The sequence below is a fragment of the Girardinichthys multiradiatus genome, chromosome 12 (genome assembly GCF_021462225.1).
Source record: "Girardinichthys multiradiatus isolate DD_20200921_A chromosome 12, DD_fGirMul_XY1, whole genome shotgun sequence".
NCBI classification, from domain to species: Eukaryota; Metazoa; Chordata; class Actinopteri; order Cyprinodontiformes; family Goodeidae; genus Girardinichthys; species Girardinichthys multiradiatus.
This window is the reverse complement of record NC_061805.1, coordinates 49,634,941-49,662,031: the sequence shown is the minus strand read 5'-3', so window position 1 is coordinate 49,662,031 and position 27,091 is coordinate 49,634,941. Positions and strand designations below refer to the sequence as shown.

Below are 27,091 nucleotides of genomic sequence, written 5' to 3'. Positions count from 1 at the left end.
CAGAGCTACTCCAACCTGCTGCCACCTTGAGCGGCGCATTTCTAGAAAGTCTAGCTACCATGGGGTGGAGATTAAAGCTTAACGTAAGCCTGCTTTATCTATCCGTAACCAGTTTTAATGTTGTCCTTTTGGATTAGCATTGGAAAACATGAGATATGTGATAAATTAAAGAAAATTAGAAACTCTGGAGGGAAACTGTCTGCAGCAGCTGGTCGGTCATTCAGGTATTGCTGCAGAAATGTGAGAAGCTTCAGGTAATAACCCGGTCCATCAGCAGCATCAGCATTTTTCTTTGTTAAATAATCTGTACTCTTGCAGAGCCTCCTTCAACTGAGATGAAAATAGTTCTAAAAGTTTAACTCTGTAAACGAGGCAAAGAGGAACGTTATTAAAATCTGAAGTTTAAATACCTGGAATCACAACAGAAGCAGTGCTTGAAATATTTATTGGGATTCTGTGACTCGTTAAAAAGCTCTTCCTTACGGCCCGATGGATTTGGTTCCAATCAATGAATTAGACTGCAGGGGAGTTGGGTCAGACGGGTCGACAGCACCAGACGGCTTCTCATTTCTGATGGAAACAGAAAACATTTGCATGAGCAAAAAATTAAAGTGACATTTTTGCATAAAATATCCATTTTGTTTAAAAAACTGTGACTGATCCTGGATGTTAACATGGAACTAAAGGAGGTTTGGACCACACCACCAAGCCAATCACAGTAGGAGCAGAACCTCCAGTTTCAAACATTTAGTGGTTATAAGCACATTTTGGAGCTTTTTATCCAACTTCACTTTTACATGAAGATGGTTCTGATCCAGTCTTTGCTATGTTATGCCTCATACGGTTCTAGAACTACCTGCTACAGATGATGGATTAGGGATTCTGGATTAGAGGAATGCAGTTTCTGCCCTCTGCTGGCCTTCCTGCAGGAGTTGTTGGAGGTCAGCCCTGTTCGCTGTGGTGCTGCTGTGTTCAGGATCTCCACCAACCTCCAGATCTTCCACTGAGCCTCAGGCAGATCCTCTGGACACTGCAGAGGACAAACACACATTTACATCTAGGCAAATGCTGCAAAAACAGATGAAACATTTAAAAGACAAACATGTTTCAAAATTTCCCTGCTGCATGTCCAAGAAAAAGATGAGTGCCCGAGGATCTGAACTTTGACCTCTTATAAAACGAACATCCACAACCACCGTGTTTGTTAGTGATGCTCTGTCTGATAAGGCTGTTTGCTCTGGGAAATGTCTGGGAGAAATTCAAAGTTCTGCACAATTTTAACACATAATTCAAGTATGAATTAAAGTCCAAATCCTTGTTGACAAATGTTGGTTCTGAACATGTTTGAACAGATCTTCTTCCTTGTTATCAGGTTTAGACAGACAGCACAGTGATCTGTAGTGAGAACAGAGAGCATAGAGAGGTGGAGGTATGATCTGAGGGAGGAGAAGAGGTTCTGAAGGAGGATGAGTTTAAGTACCTCGGGTCAACCATCGGAAACAGAGAACAAGAGATGTGAAGAAGAGAGCGCTAGGGAGAGGGGAAGATAGAGGCAGCTGTGGCGCCCCCTAAAGGGAGCAACAGAGAAAAAGAAGAATTATACTTTTTTTTAGAAAACAAACCAGACAAGACTCCCGGACCTGCGGACAAGACAGATGTTTGTGTGATACAAATACAGCCTCTTGCTCTAACTAATCTTAGTGGATGTTCGGGACATTATTTTACTTTCTAGCAGAAAATAATCATGTATCTGTTCAAACTTTTGTTCAGGGAAGTAAAATCATCGCTATCACCAGGTTTCTTTTTATTCCTCCCGTCCTGAACCACAGCATTCACAGAGATCGGGACGCTTGGGTCTTTGTAAGACAGAATAAAGCAGCTGTACTGACATTTCAGAGCTGAGCTGTTTTTACCATCAGTATGTGTCTAAGAATGATAACTGCTTCCTCCTTCACTTCCTCCAGGTGTCTCCTCCTGTTGGTCTCCCTCTCTAACTCCTCCTCCAGCTGTTGTATGTTGGCCTCTTTCTGGTGGTACTTCTTAGACACTCTGCTGATTTCCTGGCTAGAACCGAACCAGTCAATACAGAACATTTAGAGACATGGAGGTGCTGATCTCAGCTAAACATCATCTGAGGGGCCTGCAGGCTTCATGGAGAACTAAAGGTATACATCTGAAAGATCTCAATGTTAAAAATCAATGTCCTCAAGAAAGGGAAGGAAACACCCAATAGGCAAGATAAGCTAATAAAAATGTTTCAGCTAGCTAGTTAGTTAGTTAGTATATCAGCCAAGTCCAGGCATTTTTAACCCACTAGTTTCCCATAGACACAAAGTATAGTCTTTTAACGATTACTACAGAAGAGTTTTAGTGTTTAATATAAAGTAGATTTTTTATCACATTTTTACAAACTGGAATTATTTGGGGATGTTTTATCTGGGTCTATGTGTCTAACGTGGACATATATTAATTCTGACAAAAAAAAAAAAAAGTTTGGTCGTCAAAACCTTACTTTTTTCCATCCTATGTGGACAAATGTATCTTATACATCCCTTGGTAACAAGAAATGCTTATTTAAAAACCGCCACAGAAATAATATGTGTATATTATTTCTTTTTTTAATGAATGCCAATATTTATTACAGTCTTCGCTAAGCAAATGTCCAGAGACCCATTAGGACTAAATTCTATTCAGTAAATAGCAGAGCAGAGCCAGTAAAACTATGAAGCAGGTTTACAGAGAGAAGGGTGTTAAATGTAGCCTTCTACATCAGTGACATAACCTCTGAAAGACCAAGTTATAATCTGTTCAGGTATGCTGACCAGATGGAAACCAGTCACAGCTCTACATCCTGTTCTCAACCAGGGAAGCTGATAGGAAATGAACTAAAGAGCTGGAATCAGTGTGTCCCGCCCTGTGAGGTAATGAGTTAAGAGCTTTTAGCCTGCAGTGTGTTGATGCTGCTGCGGAAGGTTCTGTAGAACCTTTTCTGTTGTAAAAAAGATCAAGCTTTTACCTGAGAGCTTCATTCTCAGTCAGAGTGACTTCCTGCTTGTTCATCCATTCATCTTGCTCCTCTTTCAGTTCCTGGAATGTCTTCTTAAGAAGATTCACATCCTAAAAACAAGGACAGTAAAAGAATTGTCACTGAACCATAGGATTTAGATATAAAGACATGCTTGTGTTTTTATTCATAAAATTAACCCCCTGTTGACCTTATCTTTAGGTCCTTATTAAACTTTTTTATGACATACAGTGAAGAACACAATCAAGATACAAGAAGGTAGATCAACTCCCCCTCTCATATTGTATTAATAAACATAGTATATGGTGGGGTTTAATTATGAAATAATTATATATAAAGTGCAGCTTTCTATTTCGGGCTTAAATTATTTTTGTTCTCTTGTTCTTATTTATTTACTAAGATTTTTATGAGAAGTTTGATGTATCTATTAGATCTTCCTTTTGATTCCCCTTTAGTTGGCACATGCTCTGTCATGATTCATTTCTATTCAGTCTTAATGTTTAGGGTTAAGTCCATTTAAGTTAATCCAGTTGTAATTTGAAGTTAGCTGTGGTGAAGTTTATAATAGGTCTTTGGGGGTTTCTTATCTCACCTGAACATTTTGTTTCCTTGTGGATCTGTTGTGTTTTATTGTTCAATAAAGAACTAACAAAATAATTAACTTCAGTTTTCACACTGATTATACAATATGTGACCTGATCATTTTAATTTTATCTGCTGCAGGAGCAGTGAGGGAATGTATCACAGTCATCATCTGGAAGATAATCTGTCTTGTTCTGATTTTCATTTAAGGTTTCTACAGTGTAACTTTATGTCACAAAATCATTTTATGTTTACAGTAGCTGGAAAACAATTTTTTTAAGATATCGTTAAAACTCTGCAGCACAGCAAAGCAGCTTAGAAGAGTCCCATTAATCTGAGCTATTATGTAACTGCAAGGCTGGGTCTCGGCAGGACCAGCTTCTCCACCAAAGAAGATGCACTCACCTCTAAGGATGGGCAATATGGACTATGTTTTCATGATATTTTGTTGTATTTTAATGATAAAAGTATTTACAACATCTGCAGTCAAAGCCTCACAAACACAAATATTGCTAATAAAAAACAAACATTTTGAAATGGTCTTCCTGCAACATTCAGCCGGTCGGGTCAGAATTTAGTGTAAACCACACAGCAGCACGGATCCATCTTGCCTTGTCTCAACGTTCAGGCTGGTGACGGTGGCCTTAGGGTGTAGGATTTTTTTGGTACCAACTGAGCATCATTTAAAAACCAAAGCCTCACTGAGTAAGGCAAGGCAAGGCCATGTCCATCCCTTCATGACCACAGTGCACTCATCCTCCAGCAGGAAAATGGACTGTAAGAGCCAAAGTGAATGTTGGTTCTGTTTATTTGTAATGCTGGCACAGGTGTTCAGATTTTTTTACACTTCAGGTGATTGCTTGGAGGTGTGGTCTCAGTTATTTAGCTGATATGGGCGTTCCCAACAGATAGTTGTTGGGTGAAGGGTTTTTTGCAAACTTTTCTGTTCAATTCAATTCAATTCAAAAATACTTTATTAATCCCAAAGGGAAATTAAATGTTGTTATAGCTCATATTATGAAGGTTTCCTCAAAGAGCCGTTGTAGATGCTGATGGCTGTGGGCAGGAAGGGTCTCCTGTAGCGCTCCGTCTTACAGCAGATCTGAAGAAGCCTCTGACTGAAGACACTCTGTTGTTGTAGGACAGTCTCATGAAGAGGATGCTCAGGGTTCTCCATAATGTTCTTCATTTTATGAAGAATCCTTCTTTCCACAATGATCTCCAGAGGTTCTAGAGGAGTCCCCAGAACAGAACCAGCCTTCTTTATCAGCTTGTTGAGTTTTTTTAAGTCCCTGGTTCTGATGCTGCTTCCCCAGCAGATGATGACAGAAGAGATCACACTCTCCACAACAGACTTATAGAAGATATGCAGCATCTTGCTGCAAACACCAAAGGACCTAAGCTTCCTCAAGAAGTACAGTCTGCTCTGTCCCTTCTTGTAGATGGCTTCACAGTTGCATCTCCACTCTAGTCTGTTGTCCAGGTGAACACCGAGGTATTTATACTCCTCCACCACCTCCACTTCTTCTCCCATGATGGAAATAGTTTTTGACTTATTCCTTTTTCTCTTAAAATCTACAATCATCTCCTTTGTTTTAGTCACGTTCAAAATGAGATGATTGTTTCCACACCATGCCACAAAGCGGTCCACCACCTTCCTGTACTCAGCTTCCTGACCATCTCTGATCCACCCCACGACTGCAGAATCATCAGAGTATTTCTGCAGATGACAAGAGTCTGTCTTGTACTGTAAGTCTGAGGTGTACAGAGTGAAAAGGAATGGTGAGAGTACCGTCCCCTGTGGTGCTCCTGTGCTGCTGACTACCTGGTTAGACTCAAAACCCTTCACTCTCACAAACTGTGGTCTGTTTGTCAGGTAGTCTTTGATCCAGGAGATTGTTGAGGCCTCCACCTGAGTCTTCTGGAGTTTCTGACAAAGCAAATCAGGTTGGATTGTATTAAATGCACTGGAGAAATCAAAGAACATGATCCTCACAGTGCTACTGGCTTTGTCCAGATGACAGTGGGTTTGTTGAAGCAGGTGTATGATGGCATCTTCAACTCCAACTCCACAACGATAAGCAAACTGAAGGAGATCCTGATGGTTTACTGTTTGCTTACTCAGGTGGGCCAACAGGAGTCTCTCTAGGACCTTCATGATGTAAGATGTCAGGGCAACAGGTCTATAGTCATTGAGGACTAATGGGTGAGTTTTCTTTGGTACCAGAACAAGACAGGAGGTCTTCCACAACACCAGAACCTTCTTCTGGGCCAGGCTAAAGTTGAAGAGGTGCTGCAGAATCCCACAGAGCTGCTCTGCACAGGCCTTCAGGACTCTAGGGCTGACATGATCTGGACCTGCAGCCTTATTCCTATTCAGTCTCTCCAGTTGCATTTTCACCTGACTTCTTGAGACACACAGGTGGAAGGGGGAAGCAAAGGAAGCATCAGCATCTTCTGATATGGTTGAAGGCAAACATGTAGAAGCAGAAGGGTCTAGGGCTGAGGTGGAAGATAAAAAATGTGAGGTGTTACTGGACAGCTGTGGGGCCTGTGGGTCAAAGGAAGATGGAATGTCTGTTTGGCTGTGAGCAGGAGAGGAGGATGCTGAGCTTGTTTCTGAACTGAACCTTTGAAGAATGTGTTCAGTTCATAGGCTCTGTCCAGACCTTCATTGGTCTGATCTTCCTTCTGCTTGAAGCCTGTAATCTTCTTCATCCCTGTTCACACATCTCTGATATTGTTTTGCTGGAGCTTGCTCTCCAGCTTCTTCTTGTACACCTCCTTGCTGTCTCTTATCTTGACTTTAAGTTGCTTCTGTATAATCCTCAATAATTCTCTGTCTCCCTCTCTGAAGGCTCTTTTTTTCTTGTTAAGCAGGTCCTTCAGGTCACTGGTGATCCAGGGTTTGTTATTGGGGAAGCATCTCACAGTTCTGGTGGGGATGATGTTATCCACACAGACGTTTATATAGTCGGTTACGCACTCCATCATGGCATTGATGTCCTCTCCATGTGGCTGGCACAGTGCGTCCCAGTCTGTAGCCTCAAAGCAACCTTGCAGAGCTTCTTCATCTTCCTGTGACCATTTTCTCACAGTCCTCTTTATTACAGGTTGTCTCTGAACAAGGGGCTTATATTTCGAGCAGAGAAAAACAAGATTGTGATCTGATTTGCCTAGAGGAGGTCTTGCTGTAGAGATGTACGAGTCCTTGACATTTGCATAAAACAAATCTAATGTTTTGTTTTCTCTGGTAGAGCAGCTGACAAATTGTTGAAACGTTGGAAGTATAGCAGAGAGTGAAGCATGGTTAAAATCACCAGAAATTGCCACAAAAGCATTGGGGTTTTGTGTCTGTAGCTTAGCAACAACTGAGCTGATGGCATCACATGCAGTGTCAGCAACAGCGGAAGGTGTAACGTAAACTGTTACCAAAATAACACTGGTGAAGTCTCTGGGTAAATAATATGGACGAAAACTTACTGCCAACAGTTCAATATCTGGACTGCAGAGATAACACTTCACAGTAACATGTCTTGGATTACACCATCTGTTGTTCACAAGTACTGCCAGTCCACCTCCTTTACATTTGCCGCTCCTCTTTAAATCTCTGTCTGCTCGTATGGTTAAAAAGCCCGGCAGAGAGACGCTGGAGTCGGGGATATGATCCTGCAGCCATGTCTCAGTAAAACACGTAATACTCTATGCCCGGTACTCTGGCTGGGTCCTTTGTAGGGCTTGGAGTTCATCCAACTTGTTTCACAACGATCTCACATTGCCCGTCAAAATCGACGGAAGAGATGGTTTGAACTTCCTCCTTCTCTCTTTTCTCTTAGCTCCTGCTCTGCATCCACGGCGTCTCCTTTTCAACTCATCAGGGATTTGGGGTTGTAGTTGAAGTATTATTTGAGCTTTTGAGATATTAATAAGCTGCTCCCGGTTGTAAGAAACAACCCCGTTGCCATGGCAATGCATCATAACAAATGTCCAAAAATAGAAAGTATTAAGAAAAATCCTCCAAGCTGCGCAGCATCCGACACTGGAGTGGACAGTCATACAAAAAAAAATCAACTGTATCCACCACAAGAGGAATAGTTCCCAAAAAAGAATAAATCAGAATCAAAAGTAACAGAGCTACTCCAACCTGCTGCCACCTTGAGCGGTGCAATTCTAGAATCCGTCATCCGTTGACCGTCATCTCAACCACCTAGATCATTATTTTGAACGTTATTTCACAATTCTGATCATAAGCGATGTATTTGTTTGATCAAACCAAAGTTTATTGTCATACGTTTTAAAATAAATACACAAAACGCAAATGGAACTTATCATGGCTTATTGGAGACGCGTCACAGTAGAAAACCCTACTCAGCCAGCAGTGACTATTGTTCTGGATCGAAGTCGCTACATGGACCATGTCACAAAGCTCAGATCATCTCAACCTGCTTTCTTGAACATGTCCATGAGTTGCCTGTATTTCCAACGGCCTCCACAGTCTCAATTCAATAGAGCAACTTTGGAATGTGGTGGAACCAGAAACCTGCTGCAACTGTGTGATGCCATCATATCGATATGGACCAAAGTAGAGACTGACACTTTTTCGGGAGTCCCATGGGTCACGGGATTCCCACAGGAATCCCGCGGGACGGGAGACAGCATCAGTAAAGATCACGTGATTGGGACGGTACAGGATAAAAAATTAACTGGAGCAGACAGGAGCGGGAGCTAACCAATAGGAGGGAAAATAAACTAGGATCAATTGTCTTTGGAAATGTAAAACTGAGACTTTGTTATAAACTTTAAGAAAAAAAAAAACTTGGATCGACGCCGCAACTGTGTAATTTTGTTCTAAGAATCATAAACTATAATGCGAGTCAAACGAACTACACAACCCACAAGCCAACAGGGCTTCTGATCGATGTTTTCCACCTGCGTTCAGAATGGAGGGAGCAAACGCAGGTGGAGAACTGGACGTGGTAAAATTGGATTTGTAACGTAAAGTCAGAAGTAAGGACTTATCTATTAAACTCATAGAGCTGACAGGAAAGTCGCAAATATTACCGAACAAGTATTGCGTGGGGATGCAAAAGAAAAACAATTCTCCCATGTCCCCTCACGGACCTCATAGAAAGGCTTCATCAAGGGAAGATATTAAATAAATATGTTGTGAAATAGAAAAAAATTGAATGTACCATTAAATGTACAATTTATTTAATACATCATTAAATATTAAATGTACCACTAATTACGTCATGTCGTCTTTAAAATTATACTTAATTATTCAGTGGCACATTTAATTGCATAATAGTCCATTTCATGATATAATGGTACATTTATTGTATCTAATGATGTATTAAATAAATAAACGGTACCTTTAATTTAATGGCACATTTAATGTTACATTTCTTTCATGTTACATTTACTTCACTTATGGGACATTCACAACATTTATTTATTTAATGATGATTTTATTGTATTAATTTTGTCCAGTTTGACCCTCCATTCTTGATGCCTGTATAGGAGGTCATGTCAGAATTTAAATCAGGTGTTCTGGAGCAGACAAACATCTAAAACTAGCAGGGAAGGGGTCCCTGAGGACCAGGACCGTGAACCATTGAGGTACAGTTTCTAAATTATGAAGGTAATGGCTTTTGCCCTTTTGTTCAACAAGTACAGTTCTCTTGCTAGGTGCATTTTTCTTTCGTTTCAGCAACTTGAAACATAAAAGTGATGTCATTGTTCAAAGGAAACAATCACTTAATAAATGAGTAAAATACAACTATGTACATTTTGTTTATTCAACTAAGATAGGCATGGTCTGTTTCCTTGTTTGATATTTTATTATTTCTTCATTATTATTCTTTTTACTTTAACTGGCCTTTACTACAGCTAAAAACAGGGACCTAACTGGTCCTTCAAACAAAGAAATTCCCAAAAGACTAAATGAAGAAAACAAAAATGGGAGAGTCACAGGAGTGGGAGTCAATTTACCAGGAGTGGGACGGGACAGGATTTTTTTTTTTAATGCTGGCCTGGATTGGGATGGGACAAGACATTTTTCTGTGGGAGCGGGATGGGACAGGAGAGAAAATCCACTCCCGCGTCACCCTCTAGACCAAAGTCTCTGAGAAATGCTTCTGACTCGATGTTGAATATGTGTCACAAGGAATTAAAGCAGATCTGAAGGCAGAGGGGGCACTTTGACAACATTTCCCACAGGGTAAATGTCCAACTGTGTCCCCTGGGCAATAATTAGAACATAATATGTTTAAAGCGACTATCAAAAATATAAAATTTTTAAAAATCCGACAATACAAAAAATGTAAAAAGTTTACATTTAACATGAAAAACCTGCTTTGTCTGTAAATCTGCACAATCCAGAACTCCTCAAGTGGCCTAGCCTTAGCTTCACCTGCTTCAAATCCTGTAAAAAATCTCCCATTCACCACCTTTTGATATCTGTCAACAGAAAAAGCGATTAATAACATGATCGTTAGTTGCAGCCCAAGTCACAGACCTTCTCGTTGAGGTTTTGGACTGGTCTCAGACTGATAATCTTTCTCATGAGGCCCTGACCGGTGGATCGTAGCTGACCCTGTCGGCGCTGCAGGTCACCAATCTTCTCCTTCAGAATCGATTCCTCGTTCCGCAGAAACGACTCAAATGAAAGCTGCTTCCTGTGGCACGCCCTCCCATTTGCAAGAAGTATTTCAGCTTCAGTGTTCTCGGTATACTCCTTATAATCCTGAAAATACTGGATTAACCTGGGTTTGGACAACAGGAGACAGCAGGTGGAAGCATTTATTTAGAGCCATAAAGAGATCAGCATAAACTGTTCTGTAGTAAAATAAACTTTAAATTTGTTGCCCACTTTACTTTTCACTGTCCAGCTCTGCATTCCTCTTTAGGCTGTGAATAATAGCTTCATGCTCTGTTTTCTTCTTGGAAAGCTCCAACTCTTCAGATCCTCGCTCAAGCACCTGCTGCTTCAGCTCCATGATATGCTTCTCGTTCTGCTCCAACGCCACAGCTGGAAGGAAAACACAGGAGGGTGAACACAAACCTGAGGAGATATGCAGATGTTAACGAGCTGGGCGGTTTATTGTTGACATTAAACGCACCTCTGTTCTTCTTCAAGGTCAGCATTATTGAAGGAGAAAACGGCTCACTGCACTCTCCAGTAGAAGCAAAAGAAAGACTAAAGCTTTCTATTCAGATGCAGATACACATGTTACTGTTGCCTTGTGTGTGAATGTGTGTGTGTGTGTCTCCTGCCCTCATGTGGAGAGCATTGGTTGTTGTATGGGCGTTGGCGCGCTGCGTGCGTGCAGGTGTGTATGAGCTTTGAAAGGTGCATATTCACCTGGGTGGGGCAGGAGAGAGGTCGTCAGGTAGCCGTGATTTTTGTTGACCGCTATTACTTTATTCTGGTTTATTTTTATAATCCAATATCCATCCCTTCAATATTCCTGCCTCCAAATCCAGATTCTGTACCACTACTGTGATATCCGCATGTCTTATTACAATAAATCACCCGAACACATCCTGGATCCAGCAGTCTCTGTAAAGGCCTATAGCACGTTACACAAATCTACAGGACCCAACCATATGTCTCAGCGGCATTTAAAGGAATGAGATCAACTAGGAGGCCACTACATCTGGTGTAAATCTAACACAGCATTTCAGAAACAGACCATCATTACTGGGAGTCAAACACGGTGTTGGCAGTGTAATGGTCTGGGACTGCTTTCCTGCTTCAGGAGCTGAGCGACTTGATGTAATTGGGGGGACCATGAATACTGCAGAAATTTCTCCTGCAGAAATGTCCGACCATCAGTTTGTGATCTTGAGCTCAAGTGCACTCGGGATGCGAGAGGACAATGATCCAAAGCACACCACCAGTCGAACATAGGCCATAATTAAGGTTTTGGAGTGGCCTAGTCGAAGTCAGAACTTAAATCCAATTGAGATGCATAACTTCAAACTGCCCATTCATGCTGGAAAAACCTTCAATATACCTGAATAAAAACAATTTTAATTCAGGTAAGACTCATTGTAAGTTATGACTAAAGCTTTAAGCTGATGGCAGTTCTTACTGCCCAGGGTGGGGTGACCAGTTATTAGGCTTAGACATCTGTTACATTTTCACTCAGTGTCCGGCTGATCTGGATAGATTTATTCCCATAAAAAATGAAATTATCATTTGAAAACTGCTTTTCATATTAAAATTATCTTGATGATCTGAAACATTTAAGAGTGTCAAAAAGAAACAACCAGAGGAACTCTGCAGAGGGGGCAAATACCTTTTCACAACACTGTCTACAGCTCAAATTGGATCAAGGCACTATACTTAACTTCCAGTTCAGATATATGTTACCTAAAACTTATTTATTTTGATCCAGTTCATAATGTTAAATACAATTAAATATAATAGCAAATATTACATCCATGCAGCCTTCTGCAACTGAGCGATTGCAGATGGTGAAAATTGTGATAGTTATTGCGATTTAATCTATAGTGCAGCTCTACATCTAAAAACTGTGAGTAGTCTTACCCTGCTTCCCTAACTTTGCCTGAAGCTCATTTATCTGTTCCTGAAGCTCCTGCTTCATCCGGCTGTGTTCCTGTTGCAGGGATTTTCTGTCCAGTTTGGCCGTCAGATGCTGAGTCATCAGTTGTTCACGCAACTCCTTCACCTTTTTCTCTTTTGCAGCCACAAGGCGTTTCAAATGCTCAGTCTTGACTTTCTTTTCATTCTCCAGCTTGTTGTAATGTGAGAGGAGCTCCTTATTCTGCTTCTCCAGCTCTTCATATGTGAGCTCGTATCTGCAGGAGGAACAGGGACATGACAGGATTCAGCTGGATTTTTACAGAAACACTGCACAAAACTGTGACCGAAGGATGTTAAAGTGAAATGTTGTGATGAGGAATGTTTTGAAATGTTGCACGAATTGATTCATGGTCAATAAGAAATGTAGAGTAACAGGCGGCACCAATTTGTACCCTAGAATGTTGGAGGTGAAATGACCAAACCTGCAAAGGTAGACAATGATTAAACAGACAATCTCTACCCTCTGCTTGACAACAAAAACACCACCAAATATGCTGGGTAAATAGCAGAAAAACAGGAACGTTACCTAATAGCTGGATTTGGTTTGAAACTGTTTCCTTTAAGTTCAAGGATGGTCAACATGTTTTAGGCAACAGCTATCAGACGACTTTATATGACCATCTGTATTTCTATCCTACTTATAAATCACAGGTAAATTAAGTTTTCTTTTCATATAATGAAGGAGAAAATGTTTTCTTCAGGTATAAACAGTTTTGTTCTGAATCAACGTGCAGTCACATTTTATGATAACATATATCAGAATATGTTGCTATCTGTATTTAGGTCCAACGAGTCAACAGCGCCCTCTAGAGTCAATATCTGATGGTCACAGAATGTGCAATAAAAGAAAACTGGCGCCAATATCAATTAACTGATGATGCTGAATCTTATTTTATTTTTATGGTAATGCTCTGACACATTTAATTGTTTTAATAAAAATAAAGATAACAATATACTGCACAATATTAGAAAAATATGCCACTGCGATGGTATAACTTAATGTTGCCATGATGAAATCTAATGCAATTACCCCCCACCCCCATTAATACATGTAAAAAAAAAATCCTACTACACATCTTAAAACACAAACCATCACTTATCGTTGTTTCTGTTCAACTCCTGCCAACAGGTCGTTAAACAGTTTAATTAAAAGTGGAACAAACAAATGTTTGCGATTTGATTTATTTGCAGAGACGTTTTATAGATTGTGAAAAACTATCAGCATCAAAACATTGCCAATTAATGAGTGATCTGTGTATCTTAGTTTAAAATAGATATTATTCTTTATTTTTCCTTGTTTATTATCTTCTAGGAAGCTGCAATCTGTTAACAGGTTGTCATAGAAACAACAGCGTCCCCTGTGGTCATAACACTTTATGCCGTTAGCAAAACGTATTTTTTAGAATAACTTAAGCACTTGGACTTTTATTTTAAGTAAAAACATAGACATGTGTACACTTTTATACAACTGTATCAAAAACGACAACAACACGGTCTCACCTCTCCAACTCGTCCTCCAAATACCGAATTTGAACCAACAATAACGACCTCTCCTGAGGTATCAAACTGGTTTTATCCACCATGGTTCCCTGTTTTTCTTTACATCTGAATTTTTCGTTTTTTAAGTTTTATTTCTGGCAAATTATTACTCACAGACATGCTTTTAAACTTGATTTAAACAGAGAAACTGCAAAACCGTTGGTCTTCACGATGCTGCCTTCAGGGACTGCTCCGAAAATTCGTTTCTCCAACAGTTTGATCCGAAATTGATTTAACCAATTTACCGTTTTACCACACTGATTTTGTCTGTAATGGTCCGTCTTTATTTTCGTGTGGCAAAAGACTAAGAACGTTTAAGAAAATATGACTATAATAAAATAACAAACCGTTTAACGTTACGATGGTGCCTTCAGCACTTGCCTGTCGCAATCCATGTAGAGAACAAAGCAAACATAGAAGGTGATCTAGTCAGAAGAGTGAAACTTTGAGTCTACATGGAGAACGTTTGTAGGGGAAAACCAACACTGCACATCACCCTGAGCACACTATCTTTATGAGAAAACATGGTGGTGGCAACGTCATGCTGTGGGGAAATAAAATATATTAAAATGTGTGATTGTAACACGAGAAAATGTTAATACTTTTGCAGGGCAATGAAATTTGGTCCAAACACCAGGAAGAAAGCTAAAATAAAGCAAATACAGACATCTTTGTGTTATTTTGAGTACCATGAAAACATATAATAGGCTCATTGTGAGTTTATGTAAGCTGGAGAAAAATGCTAACCATTCATGTTTTAAATCTTAAGCCTGTTCTCTACGTTTACCAGCAGAGGTCAATAAAGGCTGCAGAATGGGTTTATTTACAGTTCATGTCAGGTTAAGTTTGCTTCTGAGTGGCTCTGTGCAAATATTTGGACATGTCTTAACTTTCCTCAGACAGCTGCACAGCTTCAGCAAATATGCTGTTAATTTATGAGGCGACAACAAACATTTACAGTCTGAAGGGAACCTTATTATTGTTGTAACTTCTTGTTTCACTTAACGTGAAAGTCTTGGACAGACAATGATTTCAGTTTCTAAAGAGACAAACATATCACAGCTTCTGGAGCCTAAAATGTGATTACAATCAGGTCTGATAGACTGGAGAGAAATCTTAAATTCTGCTGCCAGGAACAACAAAGGCTTTGTTTGGCCTAGATGCAGGTCTTCGATGGGAATTGTACTGGAGACATTTTCAAAGAATGGCTGCCAGGTGAAAAGCAACAATGTTAAATAATGTGCACAGATGGAGTGAAAATAGATAAAATTAGCTGATAGGTCCAAACTCAGGGATGAAATACAGCTTTGCTAACATGCAAATATTTACTGTAACGCTTTGTCGTGGTCTGCGGGTTTTGACCTTGGGTTTAAGGATTTTAGATTTTGTCTTACCACCTTTGAATCTCTTTACTTAGTCTTATACACTGATGTTTTAAGAAATTAGTTTTTCTGCACCTTTGCTTTGATGCTCCTCTTCAGTTGTTTTTAATATATAGTTTGCCTTTTATGTCTGTTATTCCTGTTTTTGGGTTCCTTCGTGCCAATCTTTTGATGCCCATTACAAATCTACTGCTGTGGTTGTAATAATTCTCTGGTTGATAACCTGGTTTGAGATGGCCTCAGATTTGGCTTTAGAATACTTTGGTATACCTAGGACTAGGGATCTCTGCAGCTCCTCCAGAGTTACCATGGGCTTCTTGCCTTTCTGATTAAAGCTCTCCTTGCCCGGCCTCTCAGTTTAGGTGGACGTCCATGTCTTGGTAGGTCAGCAGTTGGTCCATCCTCTCTCCATGTTCAGATGATGGTTTGAAGTTCTGTGGGATGTTCAAAACTTAGGATATTGTTTTAGAACCTCACCCTGTTTTAATCTTTCTCCCTGATCTGTCTGCTGTGGTCCTTGGTCTCCATGATGCTGGTTGTTTTCTAATGTTCTCTAACAAACCTCTGAGGCCAGAAACAGAACAGCAGCATTTATACCGAGATTAAACCACACACAGCCGGACTCTGTTTCCTAATTAGGTTAAAGGTAAAGGTTGCACTGGATTTTATCTAGGGGTATCATATTAAAGGGGGCTGAATCTGAATTGAATCCAATGTCTTTGTGGGAGAAAAATGACACACTTGCTCTAAAAAGTAGCTTTACAGCAGCTACATTCAGATTTACATTTCTGTGATTTAAATATTGGGGACAAACCATGTAAGAAACAGGCAGCTAGTTTCTCCTGAGTTTATCTTCCTTCAGACTTATGCCGTTATCAGTGATAAACTTTAGCCACATCATACACTTCCTGTCAGCAATTCTCTCCTTCTGAAGGTATCTCCACAAAGTTCAGCTTAAAACTGCAGCTTCAGATATCCACTTTTCATTATGGCTGCTTGGATGCACGTCAGTCACACTTCCCAAAACAAAGTCCACATGTGTCCATTTAATGCAAACCAGATGTGTGGATGGAGGCAGCCAGCCTCTTCTGTAGTTAGCCGACTGGAGCTTTGAAACCGGGCCATGAAAGGGGGTTATTAGTGGGCTCGAAGGCCTTCACCCCCATTCTCTGAAGATGGTGTGAACCCAGCCGACCCATGACGGGCCTCGCCACAACAAAACGTGCTACAGCAGTGGAGGCGGACAGACAGGAGATCAAAACAAAGCCAGAAAACTGAGCTGCTGACATTAATTTTGGTTTTCCGTTTGAGGATGTGATGCTTCATCGTCCTCAAGTTTTCCTGTTTTTGAGCTTATGTCAGCTGGTGTTTCTGCAGTTTCTGTGATAAAATATTTATCTGTTGGTTGTTTGGGACTTTTCAGCCATGTTAAACAGCTGAGCAAGGCTTAAATGATGAAAAATCATACGGTGGGTGCTGATTATTAAGAAGCACTTTGCATTATGGAGTGTTTTCTTTGATATGTAAATAACTGGTTACAAACTTAATGCCAAAATTAGCTACTTGGTCCTCAACAAGTCTTAAAATGATTTAATATAACCTCCAACAAATAAACAACAGTATCTTGCCAAAGATTTCACATTGTGTTTAGTTTTTACACATTTTGTCACATTGCAACATCAAACTTCAATGTATTTTCACTGGATTTTATGAGACAGATGAACATGAAGATGCACGTATTTGTGAAGTGAATAATGAAAGAAATCTACATGGTTTTCGGTTTTGTTTTTCATAAAAAACATTTTATGTTAGCCCCTTTTACTCTGGTACCAAGAATATGCCGGACCTTGAAAATTTCTATCGATCCATTGCAGCTGTAATAGCAGTGAAAGTTGGCTCTATGAACTTAAGAAGGCTGAATACAAGTGCATGCAACACTATTGAGATTCCTTTTGTTATGGAAGCGGTCCTGGCTCCTTGACCCCTCTCTCCACCCCATTTCCTGTCGGGCAACGTACAAAATAAAGGTCTCTGGTGCCACAAAAAATAACATAACTAGACCAAAACAACACAAAAAGAGTAATTCCTTCCATAGATAATAATAAACACTGTCAGTCCAGATACTTCTGCAGATAGCGAACTGAATCCACAAAATCCTCCAAAATCCTGGGTGAGGGTGTAGTTCTTTTCTGTTACAGGTTTGATGTATTGAAAAATTGGGTCATATCTATACATCAAAGCTGGATGTATTGTGTACCTTTGTGCCTGAGAGCCGTTGTTTTTCTATAAACATCAGTGAACCACACTGATCCACTTAGTGACATGAGTCAGACCTTTAGCACAGTCCAGCTGCACCAAATACTCGTTACAACACCAAAACTGTGTCAATCCAGTTCTTTAACTGTTCCCCAACACATGTTTTAATTTATAACATTTGACATATTTAATAAAACACAGATCATGTTTTTGTATCACATGTTTATAGCCTTTTCTGGGTCTTTGGACCCAGCATATGATCTTTATTAAGCAAAAGGCTCCAAATGTTTCAGTGGATGTTGTTTCCAGTCCAGAACTTGACACTCATCCACTTTAAGGCACTGAAGATAAATGTGGGAGATTTCAAATACATCCCAGAATCTTTACTGGATTTTAACACCAGAGTCAGATAATTGAAAATACTTTCAGACAAATGAATTAGTTTTCCTTAAACTGTTTATTTCAGTTCCACATTTAACAAAAATCTCATGTGACCATTAAACCTACAATCAGTACTAATTAACCAGAAATGGCAACTATAATAAACAAGATTAAACTTCCTGAACAACATGGCGATTCTCTTGTCTGAAGGATATCTACAACATGGTTTTGTCTTTTAGATGTTGAGAGATCAAACAGCAGCTTGGGAGATGAGCTGACAGCAGCAGCAGGAAGAGTTGGCTAAAGCTGCTCTTACACTGTTTTCATCTTCTCATGTTAGTTGAAGTTTTGAAAAACATGTCATGTAAGTCTATGTAAGGAAGTGAGATGGATTCTGTGGAACATCAATTTCTGTTACATCTTTAAATCATTTGTGTGACTTCAGATGTGCTCCCACTCTAAATAATGCGTGCCTATTGGGATCAAAGATGTGGATATTTCTGGGCGTAGCGCTGTTGCAGCAGTTGCTAAGGTGCACATGTGCAATATGGCATAAGAGTCCTAGTGCTGGAGCTGAAGAATTTTTCCATATGTGTAGAAAAATCTGCGGCAGCCATGCTTAGCTGATGATTAACCTGTGGGTGCCACTATGTAAAATGTACAGGAAGGTCGTACTGGGTTCTCATTTTCCAAATTGCATTGTGCTTCCTACTAAAAATGAAAGGCAGTTACACAAAAATTTTAAAGTAACAAGATCATGAACCTTGCAAATATTGTGAGCAGAGATAATGAGGCCCTTCAGTGAACGTGGACCTGCAAACATAAGGAAAACATGTTGTTTCTTCAAGCTTTATCTCATGGCTGCATCCCCCCTGGTCACGCAGATCTGTTCCATTAACACAACCTGAAATCTGCCATGCAGTGACTTATCTTGTGCACCACCTTTTGTTAATTAGTGGTTGCTGAATTCTGATCCAAAGAGTAAAGAGCTCAGTTAAGATAATCTCTGCATGGTATAATCAGCTCCTATACAAAACGGACCAACAGCTGCAGCATTTGAACCAGATGGCAAACACAACCGTTTTTTTATTTGGAATGATGCTCGGCTTGATTTCACCTGGACTAGAGGAAACATTTCAACAAGAACTGATTGAGATAGACATTAAGATATTTTTGTTCAGTCATAAGCTTTATCTATTTATTTATTTTGCCTTCTTTCTAAATCCTAGAGCACATAATGTGGTATTAAACTACAAAAAGTTATCATGCTTATGGCGATCTCTGCAGTAACCCCAACGCTCCACTGCTCCCACCCCTCTAAAATATGATAAAAGTTTAAATATTGCATTACAGACAAATGATAAAACTACTTTGTTGAATTAAATTAAAGTTTCCAAAAATTGAAACTGTTGGCCTTTCATTTTGCTTATATTAGAAAGACTTTCCTCTTTGGATTAAATATGTTTTTTCCTATTAATAAACATGTTTTGTCAGAATTTAGTTAATGCTGAAGATAATTACATTTAAAAATTGACAATTCCTCGTTGTACTCACTCAAAAACCTTAAGGAGTAAGTAATCGTTTAAAAAACAGAAGGAAAAAAGTTACTGTCATGTAAAATCAGTGTTTATCTTACTAGCCTAGCACCCTGTAGCAGTCATTTTAAAGGGATAGTTTGGATTTTTTGATGGGTTTCCATAGAGAGGATAGGAAATGCTGTAGATACTATAACTCTCCAGGTTAATGGTTGCTTTAATTATGATTAATGAAGGCAGCACAGAGAGGGGATCGTCTTTGGGCGTTTAAGGTGAACCTGTTTTTATTAAACAAATTACAAATTATTAAAAACAAGGAAGAAGAAAAATTATTTTGATAAAAATGATTGAGTAATTGAGTTGGGACCTGAAATTGAAACGAGGGAATCTGCAGAATCCAGTACTTCCTGCCTTATAACTTGAAATACAAAAAGAGAAAGATTTAACTTAGAAATGAGGCGCTAGTGCTGCCATAGTTTAGATGTTTTACAGAAGTGTGGTTGTTGTCATGATCTCATTGTTTTTGTGTTCTGAGTTCCTTGTTATTGTTACAATAGTCTTGTCATATTTAGTTTATTTCTGTGTCAATTAATGTCAGTAAGGTCTTGCCTTATCCCAGTCCTTTAAGCATAGTGTCAGCATCTGCCATTTTGGACTTTGTTTTGGTTTTGTGTTTGTTTACTTTTTCAGTTAGGTGTTTCTATTTCTTTGGGTTTAGTAGTTATGTTTGTTTATTCCTTCTGTTATCCTGATGTTAGTTTTTGTTTTCTCTACTGCCTCCTAGTTTTAGTAGTCATTTCTCCCCTCACCCATAGTTCCCTTGGTGGTTGCTTTCTCATTTATTTATTACTTAGAATGGTTTTCTCCTCTGGTTATTATTATTAGTAGTACAAGTATCTTTTACTTCTTTGGCTTTTTCTTGTTTAGTTTCTCGCTTAGTGCTTGTTCATTGCTAGTTAGGTTTATGTATTCTTGTAGCAATATTCTAGTTTATTAGTTCCCTATCCCCTTTGGCCTAAGATCCCTTTTGTTATTATTTACCCAGTTGCTTGTTCCCCTTATTAGTTGTTCCTTCCCCAGCCTTGCATTACAGTATAATTCCCTCTTGATTAGTTTTTATAGTAATAGTTCTCTTCGTTTATCCCTCATGTTTTAGTTCCTGTCAGTCAGTTATATTCTGTTATTCAGTAAGTCTGCTTATTTACGTAGTCCCTTCCACGTCCTTAGTTCTTCCTAGAGTTCCTTTTAACGTCATCTTATGTTTAAGTTTGTTTCCCCGTTCCTCCCAGTTTAGTATTAGTTTCCCCTCCTGTCTCTGCGTTTCCTAGCTCTAGTCACCATAGCAGCCTCCATTACCTCAGCTCCCTTCACTTGGCCAGCACACCTGTAAGCATTCATCTGATTACTACTCTTCTCGTTCCCATTGTGTCACCATTCACCTTCCCTGTATATTAGCTTACCAGTTTCATTTGTTCCCCATCGCCTGGTCCTGCAATGTTCCAGATCCTCAGCCAGTATATCTCCTGTTATGTTCTCCTGGGTTCTTATCTTGTAAGTTCTGACTATTTAAATTAAACTAAGATGAACTCTCCTACCATCTGGCTTCCCAGTGTTTCTCTGCATCATGGTCCGACCAAAATCAACACTCTGATACTTAGTTTCTTACTTATTTCTGGTGCTCTGCTCTTTGTGTATTCCAGGATGTTCTCTTAGGCCAGTATAAGCCTTTTTCCTGTTGGTTTGTAGTTTCCTTTGTATTTAAGTTCAGGACACTGTGTTAATTAGTCTCCCTCCCTCAGCTACCCTCCTTCACTCTGCCACAGCTGTTCCACATCTCCTCTGATTAGCCCATCTGGTTCCTTTGTCATTTTCCACCCCTGCCTCAGTATTTAAACTCCTGGTTTTATTGTTCCTGGCTGGGTTCAGTTACACTGCCTGTGCTCCATGGCATGCTCTTCCTTTTATTTCCCCCCTGTAAGTTCTGCTTTTCAGTTATCATTAAATAACTCTGTTTTGGGACAGTTTGTCATGGGTCCTTTACAAAGTATATCATGACAGTTGCATATTTCTGACTGAATCAAACATTTCTGACAAAATGTTCCACTTTAAATAGAAATATTTTATTTAGACTGAAGACTTTTATGCTTTTTGGCCTTTAAACAGTAATGTTTCTTGCATGAGCCATGTGAAACACATACTGTAAAAGTAAAGGTGTAAAAATAAACACATCTGTTATTATGTTCGAAAATAGCTCAGACCCACAGACAGAGAACACGCAGGAGAAGGAAGTAAAATAAAGGTTGTTTATTGAAGATATAGTCAGGAACAAAACGGACGAAATATCTTACTGTAAGGAGTGAAGTGAAGAGAATGGATGAGTACGGGTAACGGAGGGAAAACGAGACTAAGAGCAAATAGTTATTTTGATACAGAGATTGACTTACTGAGTTATGATGGTCAGGTCGCCAGGGGGAATGAGATTCAGGATCCAGGTCTTAAGCAGGATACTTGAGACCACTGGCTTTATCTGGGAAACATGGAATGTGGGATGGATACGAAGACTTGCAGGAAGGCGAACAGCAGACGGACTAATTACAGTCTCAATCTCATAGGGACCAATGAAACGAGGTAAAAGCTTCCTAGACATGGATTTAAGGGGCACATCACGACAACCAAACCTTTTGTCCAGGTTGATACTCCGGTGCAGGTCTGGGTTTCCGGTCAGCAAAACCCTTGTTTTGATCTGCAGTGCAATTGAGGCTCTGGACAGTTGAGTTCCAAATGGTCTTACAGCAGCAGACATGTTGATGGATGGATGACAGTGATTTCTCTTTCATCAGCAGCAAACAAGGGTGGCTGATAGCCCAGTGAGGCCTCAAAAGGTGAACGTCCAGTGGCAGAGAAAATGTGTGAATTTAAGGCATACTCCACCCAAGGTAGATATGCGCACCAGTCAGAAGGGTTAGTGGACGTGAGACATTGTAGGGTTGATTCTAGCTGCTGATTTAATCTTTCGGTCTGACCATTAGACTGTGGGTGGTAACCTGAAGTTAATGAAATCTTGGCTCCGAGAGCTAAACAAAACTGTTTCCAAACCTGCGAAATGAACTGTGGACCTCGGTCAGACAAAATGTCTTGTGGAATTCCATGGAGACGAAAGACGTGTTTAGTGAGGAGTTTGGCAGTCTGATTTGCTGAAGGAAGTTTTGAGAGGGATGAGATGGCAGGCTTTAGAAAAACGGTCTACAATAGTGAGAATAGTTGTCATACCAGAAGAGAGGTGAAAACCAGTAACAAAATCCAAAGCCATGTGAGACCAGGGACAACTTGGGATGCTTAGAGGCTGGAGAAGACTTGCAGGGGGCTGGTTACAAGACTTATTCCAAGCACAAGTAGCACAAGACTGAACAAATTCCTTCACATCTTTATGTAATGTTGGCCACCAAAACCTCCTTTGAACAAATGCGATAGTTCTACTAACACCTGGATGAGCCAAAAAGCCTGCTGTGTGCAGCCAGTTAATTAATCGAGCTCGTACTGTAGATGGAACGTAGATACGGTTAGGTGGCCCATTGCCAAGATCGGGCTCCTTTTGTTGAGCCTTTAACACAGTGTCCTCAATCTCCCATCTAAGTGCCCGACCGTCCAACTGGGCGGTATGATGGGTGCAGGTTCCCTCACCAAATAGTCAGTGGCGAATTGTCTGGAGAGGGCATCAGGCTTAGTATTCTTAGGTCCCAGCCTGAAAGAAATACATAAGTCGAAACGAGAGAAAAATAAGGACCAGCGAGACTGACATGGGTTTAGCCTTTTGGCTGACTGTAGGTAGGCCAAATTCTTGTGATCAGTCCAGACTTTGATGGGATGTTTGGCCACCTCAAGCCAGTGGCACCACTCCTCAAGGGCCAGCTTTATCCCCAGGAGTTCTGTCACCCACGTCGTAGTTCCTCTCTGTATTGCTGAAGCTGCGAGAAAAGAAAGCACAAGAATGAAGTTTTCCATCTTCAGAGTTTTGTGACAGCACCGCTCCAACCCCGATGTCCGATGCGTCGACTTCCAGGATGAATTGTCTTGCAGAATCCGGATGGACCAAGATGGGGGCACGAGAGAACTTCTCCTTGAGGGTACAAAAAGCAGCTTCGGATGACCAGGAAAAGGAGATCTTAGAGGAATTTAGAGCTGTTAGAGGTGCAGCAATGAGTCTATAGTCCTTGATCAAACATCTGTAAAAATTGGCGAATCCCAAAAAACGCTGCAAAGATTTGCGTGAGTCCGGCACCGGCCATTCTAGTACAGCTCTTATTTTCTCTGGATCAGAACGTACCCGTCCACCCTCAAGGATGTAGCCTAGGAAGGTGACTGATGAAACTCACGCTTTGGCTTTTACGAACAGGCGGTTCTCCAGGAGACGTTGAAGATCTTGGCAAATGTGTTTGCGATGCTCCTGCATATTCTTAGAGTAAATCAGAATATCATCTAAATATATGAGGACGAAAATGTTCAAAAAAAAAATCCCTGAGAACATCGTTGACCAAATCTTGAAAAACCGCAGGAGCATTACACAGTCCAAAAGGCATGACTAAATAGTCCAAGTGACCCAACAGCATCTTCTACTCATCCCCCTGGCGGATCCTGACCAAGTGGTAAGCATTACGAAGATCTAACTTAGAAAAAGCTGTGGAACCATAAACGGGTTCAAAGGCAGAGGTGATGAGGGGAAGTAAATAATTATTCTTAATAGTGATCTGGTTTAGACCCCTATAGTCTATACAGGGACACAAAGAACCATCCTTCTTCCCTACAAAAAAGAAACCTGCCCCTAGTGGTGATGAGGAAGGACGAATAATACCTGCTGATAAGGAATCATTGATATAGTCTTCCATAGATTTCTGCTCAAGACGTGAAATGCTGTAGAGCCTGCTAGAGGGCAAGGGTTCGCCACGGAGAAGGTTAATTGCACAATCAAAGGGTCTATGAGGAGGTAATGATAGAGCCTTATTCTTGCTAAACACTCCCTTCATGTCATGGTATTCTTGAGGTACATGAGTCAAATCGATTCCTTCGTCCTCACTGCTAGCCTGTGGGGGTAGATTTGGTGTGAACGCTGATCTTAGACAAGATGAATGGCAGTTAGTGGACCAGGACTCTATACGACACCTTGACCAGTCTAGATGTGGATTATGTTGTTGTAACCAGGGGAATCCTAAAACCAGAGAACCTTGAGATACTGGAAATACAAAAACTGATGTATTTTCCCTATGATTGCCAGATAACAGTAGTTTCACTGGCTTGGTTCGTTGTGTTATCTGTTGTAGTTTCTTTCTGTTTAAAGCTAAAACTGAATGTGGTGATTCAAGGGACTCTACTTCTATTCCTACCTGGTTTACCAAATCCAGATCTATGAGATTCTGTTCGTAGCCAGAGTCTATAAGTGCAGATACTGTCAATGTACACTTACCCACTAAAAGAGTCGCAGGTAAGCTGAATCTGGGGGCTTTACTATTCTGAGCTTGGTCCACCAACCCCCCCTTCAAAGCCGGTGGTCCCTGTCTTTTAACGGCCCAGGGCAGGCAGGACAGGTTGCTACGAAATTATCTGCGGAACCACAGTAAAAACACTGCCTAGAAACTCTTCGTCTTTCTTCAAAAGATAAGCGAGTTCCTCCTAACAGCATGGGCTCGGGTTCGGTAACTGATTGCTGGGGTGAGGCCTTGACAACGGATGGAGAATTACTCCTTAACTGGGGGTAAAAATATGACCCCTTATTCTGTTATCTATCCTGGTTGCTAATGAAATAACCTCATCTAAAGTAGGAGGTTCCTCTACCATGGTTAATTCATCCTTTAGTGGATCGTCTAAGGCATGCAAAAAGGTAGTTTTTAGAGCCTCATTATTCCAGCCAGATGTACTGAGTACAGGAAGGTGGTGGACCGCTTTGTGGCATGGTGTGGAAACAATCGTCTCATTTTGAACGTGACTAAAACAAAGGAGATGATTGTAGATTTTAAGAGAAACAGGAATAAGTCAAAAACTATTTCCATCATGGGAGAAGAAGTGGAGGTGGTGGAGGAGTATAAATACCTCGGTGTTCACCTGGACAACAGACTAGAGTGGAGATGCAACTGTGAAGCCATCTACAAGAAGGGACAGAGCAGACTGTACTTCTTGAGGAAGCTTAGGTCCTTTGGTGTTTGCAGCAAGATGCTGCATATCTTCTATAAGTCTGTTGTGGAAAGTGTGATCTCTTCTACCATTATCTGCTGGGGAAGCAGCATCAGAGCCAGGGACTTAAAAAGACTCAACAAGCTGATAAAAAAGGTTGGCTCTGTTCTGGGGACTCCTCTGGAACCTCTGGAGATCGTTGTGGAAAGAAGGATTCTTCATAAAATGAAGAACATTATGGAGAACCCTGAGCATCCTCTTCATGAGACTGTCCTACAACAACAGAGTGTCTTCAGTCAGAGGCTTCTTCAGATCTGTTGTAAGACGGAGGGCTACAGGAGATCCTTCCTGCCCACAGCCATCAGCATCTACAACAGCTCTTTGAGGAAACCTTCATAATATGAGCTATAACATTTAATTTCCCTTTGGGATTAATAAAGTATTTTTGAATTGAATGTAGCTGCCAATGTACAGAATTCAATTGAAAACTCAATAATGGGTCTGTGACATTGTTTTAAGGCCCTTAAACATCAGTCAGCACTGGATTTGTCTAATACAGGTGAAAAGGTCTTTCTAAATTTTTTAAAGAAGTCATCAAAAGTACAACCAAACTCCCTGCAATCACGGAAACTGGCTTCAGCCCACTGCAAAGCTTTGCCGGTCAGTAACCCAAATATATATATGATATCTTTACATTATCATGGGGGAAAGAGTAGGGGGACCAGTTAAACACCAAAGAACACTGAAGCAAAAAAAAAAAAAAAAAAAACACAATTTCCTACCTCAGAGAATTTCTCCAGACTAAGGGATGTGACTTCACAAAAATGGTGTGACTGAAAGGATTCCGGAAACGCAGTAGCGCCATCTGCTGGAGTGATGGATGAAGTACCTAGCGTTTGTTGTAACATGGTGGCGATCTGTTCTTTCTGTTGGTTGGTTTGACGTTGCTGTTCTGTAAGGGAACGAAGAGAGGAATCATGAAACTGAATCTGGTTAACTTGTTCAGAGAGAGTCCTCCTGAGTGTTCTGTCATTATATTCGAAATACCTTTGACCCACATACAGAGAACACTCAGGAGGAGGAAGTAAAATAAAGGTTGTTTATTGAAGATATAGTCAGGAACGAAACATCTCACTGTAAGGAGAGAAGTGAAGAAAATGGATGAGTACGGGTAACGGAGGGAACACAAGACTAAAAGCAAATAGTTATTTTGATACAGAGATCGACTTACTGAGTTATGGTGGTCAGGTCGCCAGGGGGAATGAGATTCAGGATCCAGGTCTTAAGCAGGTATATCCGTAGAGAGTTCACTTGGTGCTGTTCTGTGGAGCTCAGGTTACCGTAAACAAGTTCGATGTGCGGTGGTTTACGTTGGAGGGTGGACAGGGTACGCTTGTGGCTTGGCTCAGGAGACAGAGAGGACAGGAAGCTGCCAGCTTGATGCGAATCCAAACAAAGGTAGATCACAGGATAGGAATCCTCAGAACGAAGACAGGCTTGATCATCCAGAGTAACTTTCAGAAACATAGTACAGAAAACTCAGTGACATAGATACAAAGCTTAGGCTTTCAAAATCTGCAGAGGAGCAAAAAACAAAGTTAAACGAGTTCGAAGAACA

The 27,091-nt window shown here is 40.5% G+C and overlaps 1 protein-coding gene across 2 annotated transcripts; it reads right to left on the bottom strand.

Annotated features, from left to right (window-relative positions):
- Positions 1 to 428: 428 nt before the first annotated feature.
- Positions 429 to 14,081, bottom strand: LOC124878341 (meiosis-specific nuclear structural protein 1-like). 2 transcript variants are annotated; one of them, XM_047382229.1, is made up of 8 exons: positions 13,719 to 14,071; positions 12,162 to 12,433; positions 10,484 to 10,637; positions 10,125 to 10,371; positions 3,017 to 3,117; positions 1,914 to 2,064; positions 857 to 1,030; positions 429 to 570 (listed from the first exon to the last, which is right to left on the bottom strand). In XM_047382229.1, exons 1-7 carry the CDS (start codon positions 13,799 to 13,801, stop codon positions 860 to 862), a joined length of 1,179 nt encoding a protein of 392 aa, XP_047238185.1. In that variant the 5' UTR covers positions 13,802 to 14,071; the 3' UTR covers positions 429 to 570; positions 857 to 859. The 2 variants fall into 2 exon arrangements, 1 of the variants encoding a protein (XP_047238185.1); XR_007040722.1 differs by lacking the exon at positions 1,914 to 2,064 and having other exon boundaries at positions 13,719 to 14,081.
- Positions 14,082 to 27,091: the final 13,010 nt, after the last annotated feature.

What these genes read in the sequence shown, in the direction of transcription:
- LOC124878341 (XM_047382229.1), bottom strand. Translation starts at nt 13,801, where the DNA reads ATGGTGGATAAAACCAGTTTGATACCTCAGGAGAGGTCGTTATTGTTG. An exon ending in TCCAAAACCTCAACGAGAAG is followed by an intron (nt 3,118 to 10,124) that starts GTCTGTGACTTG and finishes CCTTGTTTTTAG; the next exon opens with GATGTGAATCTTCTTAAGAA. An exon ending in TTCTTAGACACATACTGATG is followed by an intron (nt 1,031 to 1,913) that starts GTAAAAACAGCT and finishes TGTCCTCTGCAG; the next exon opens with TGTCCAGAGGATCTGCCTGA.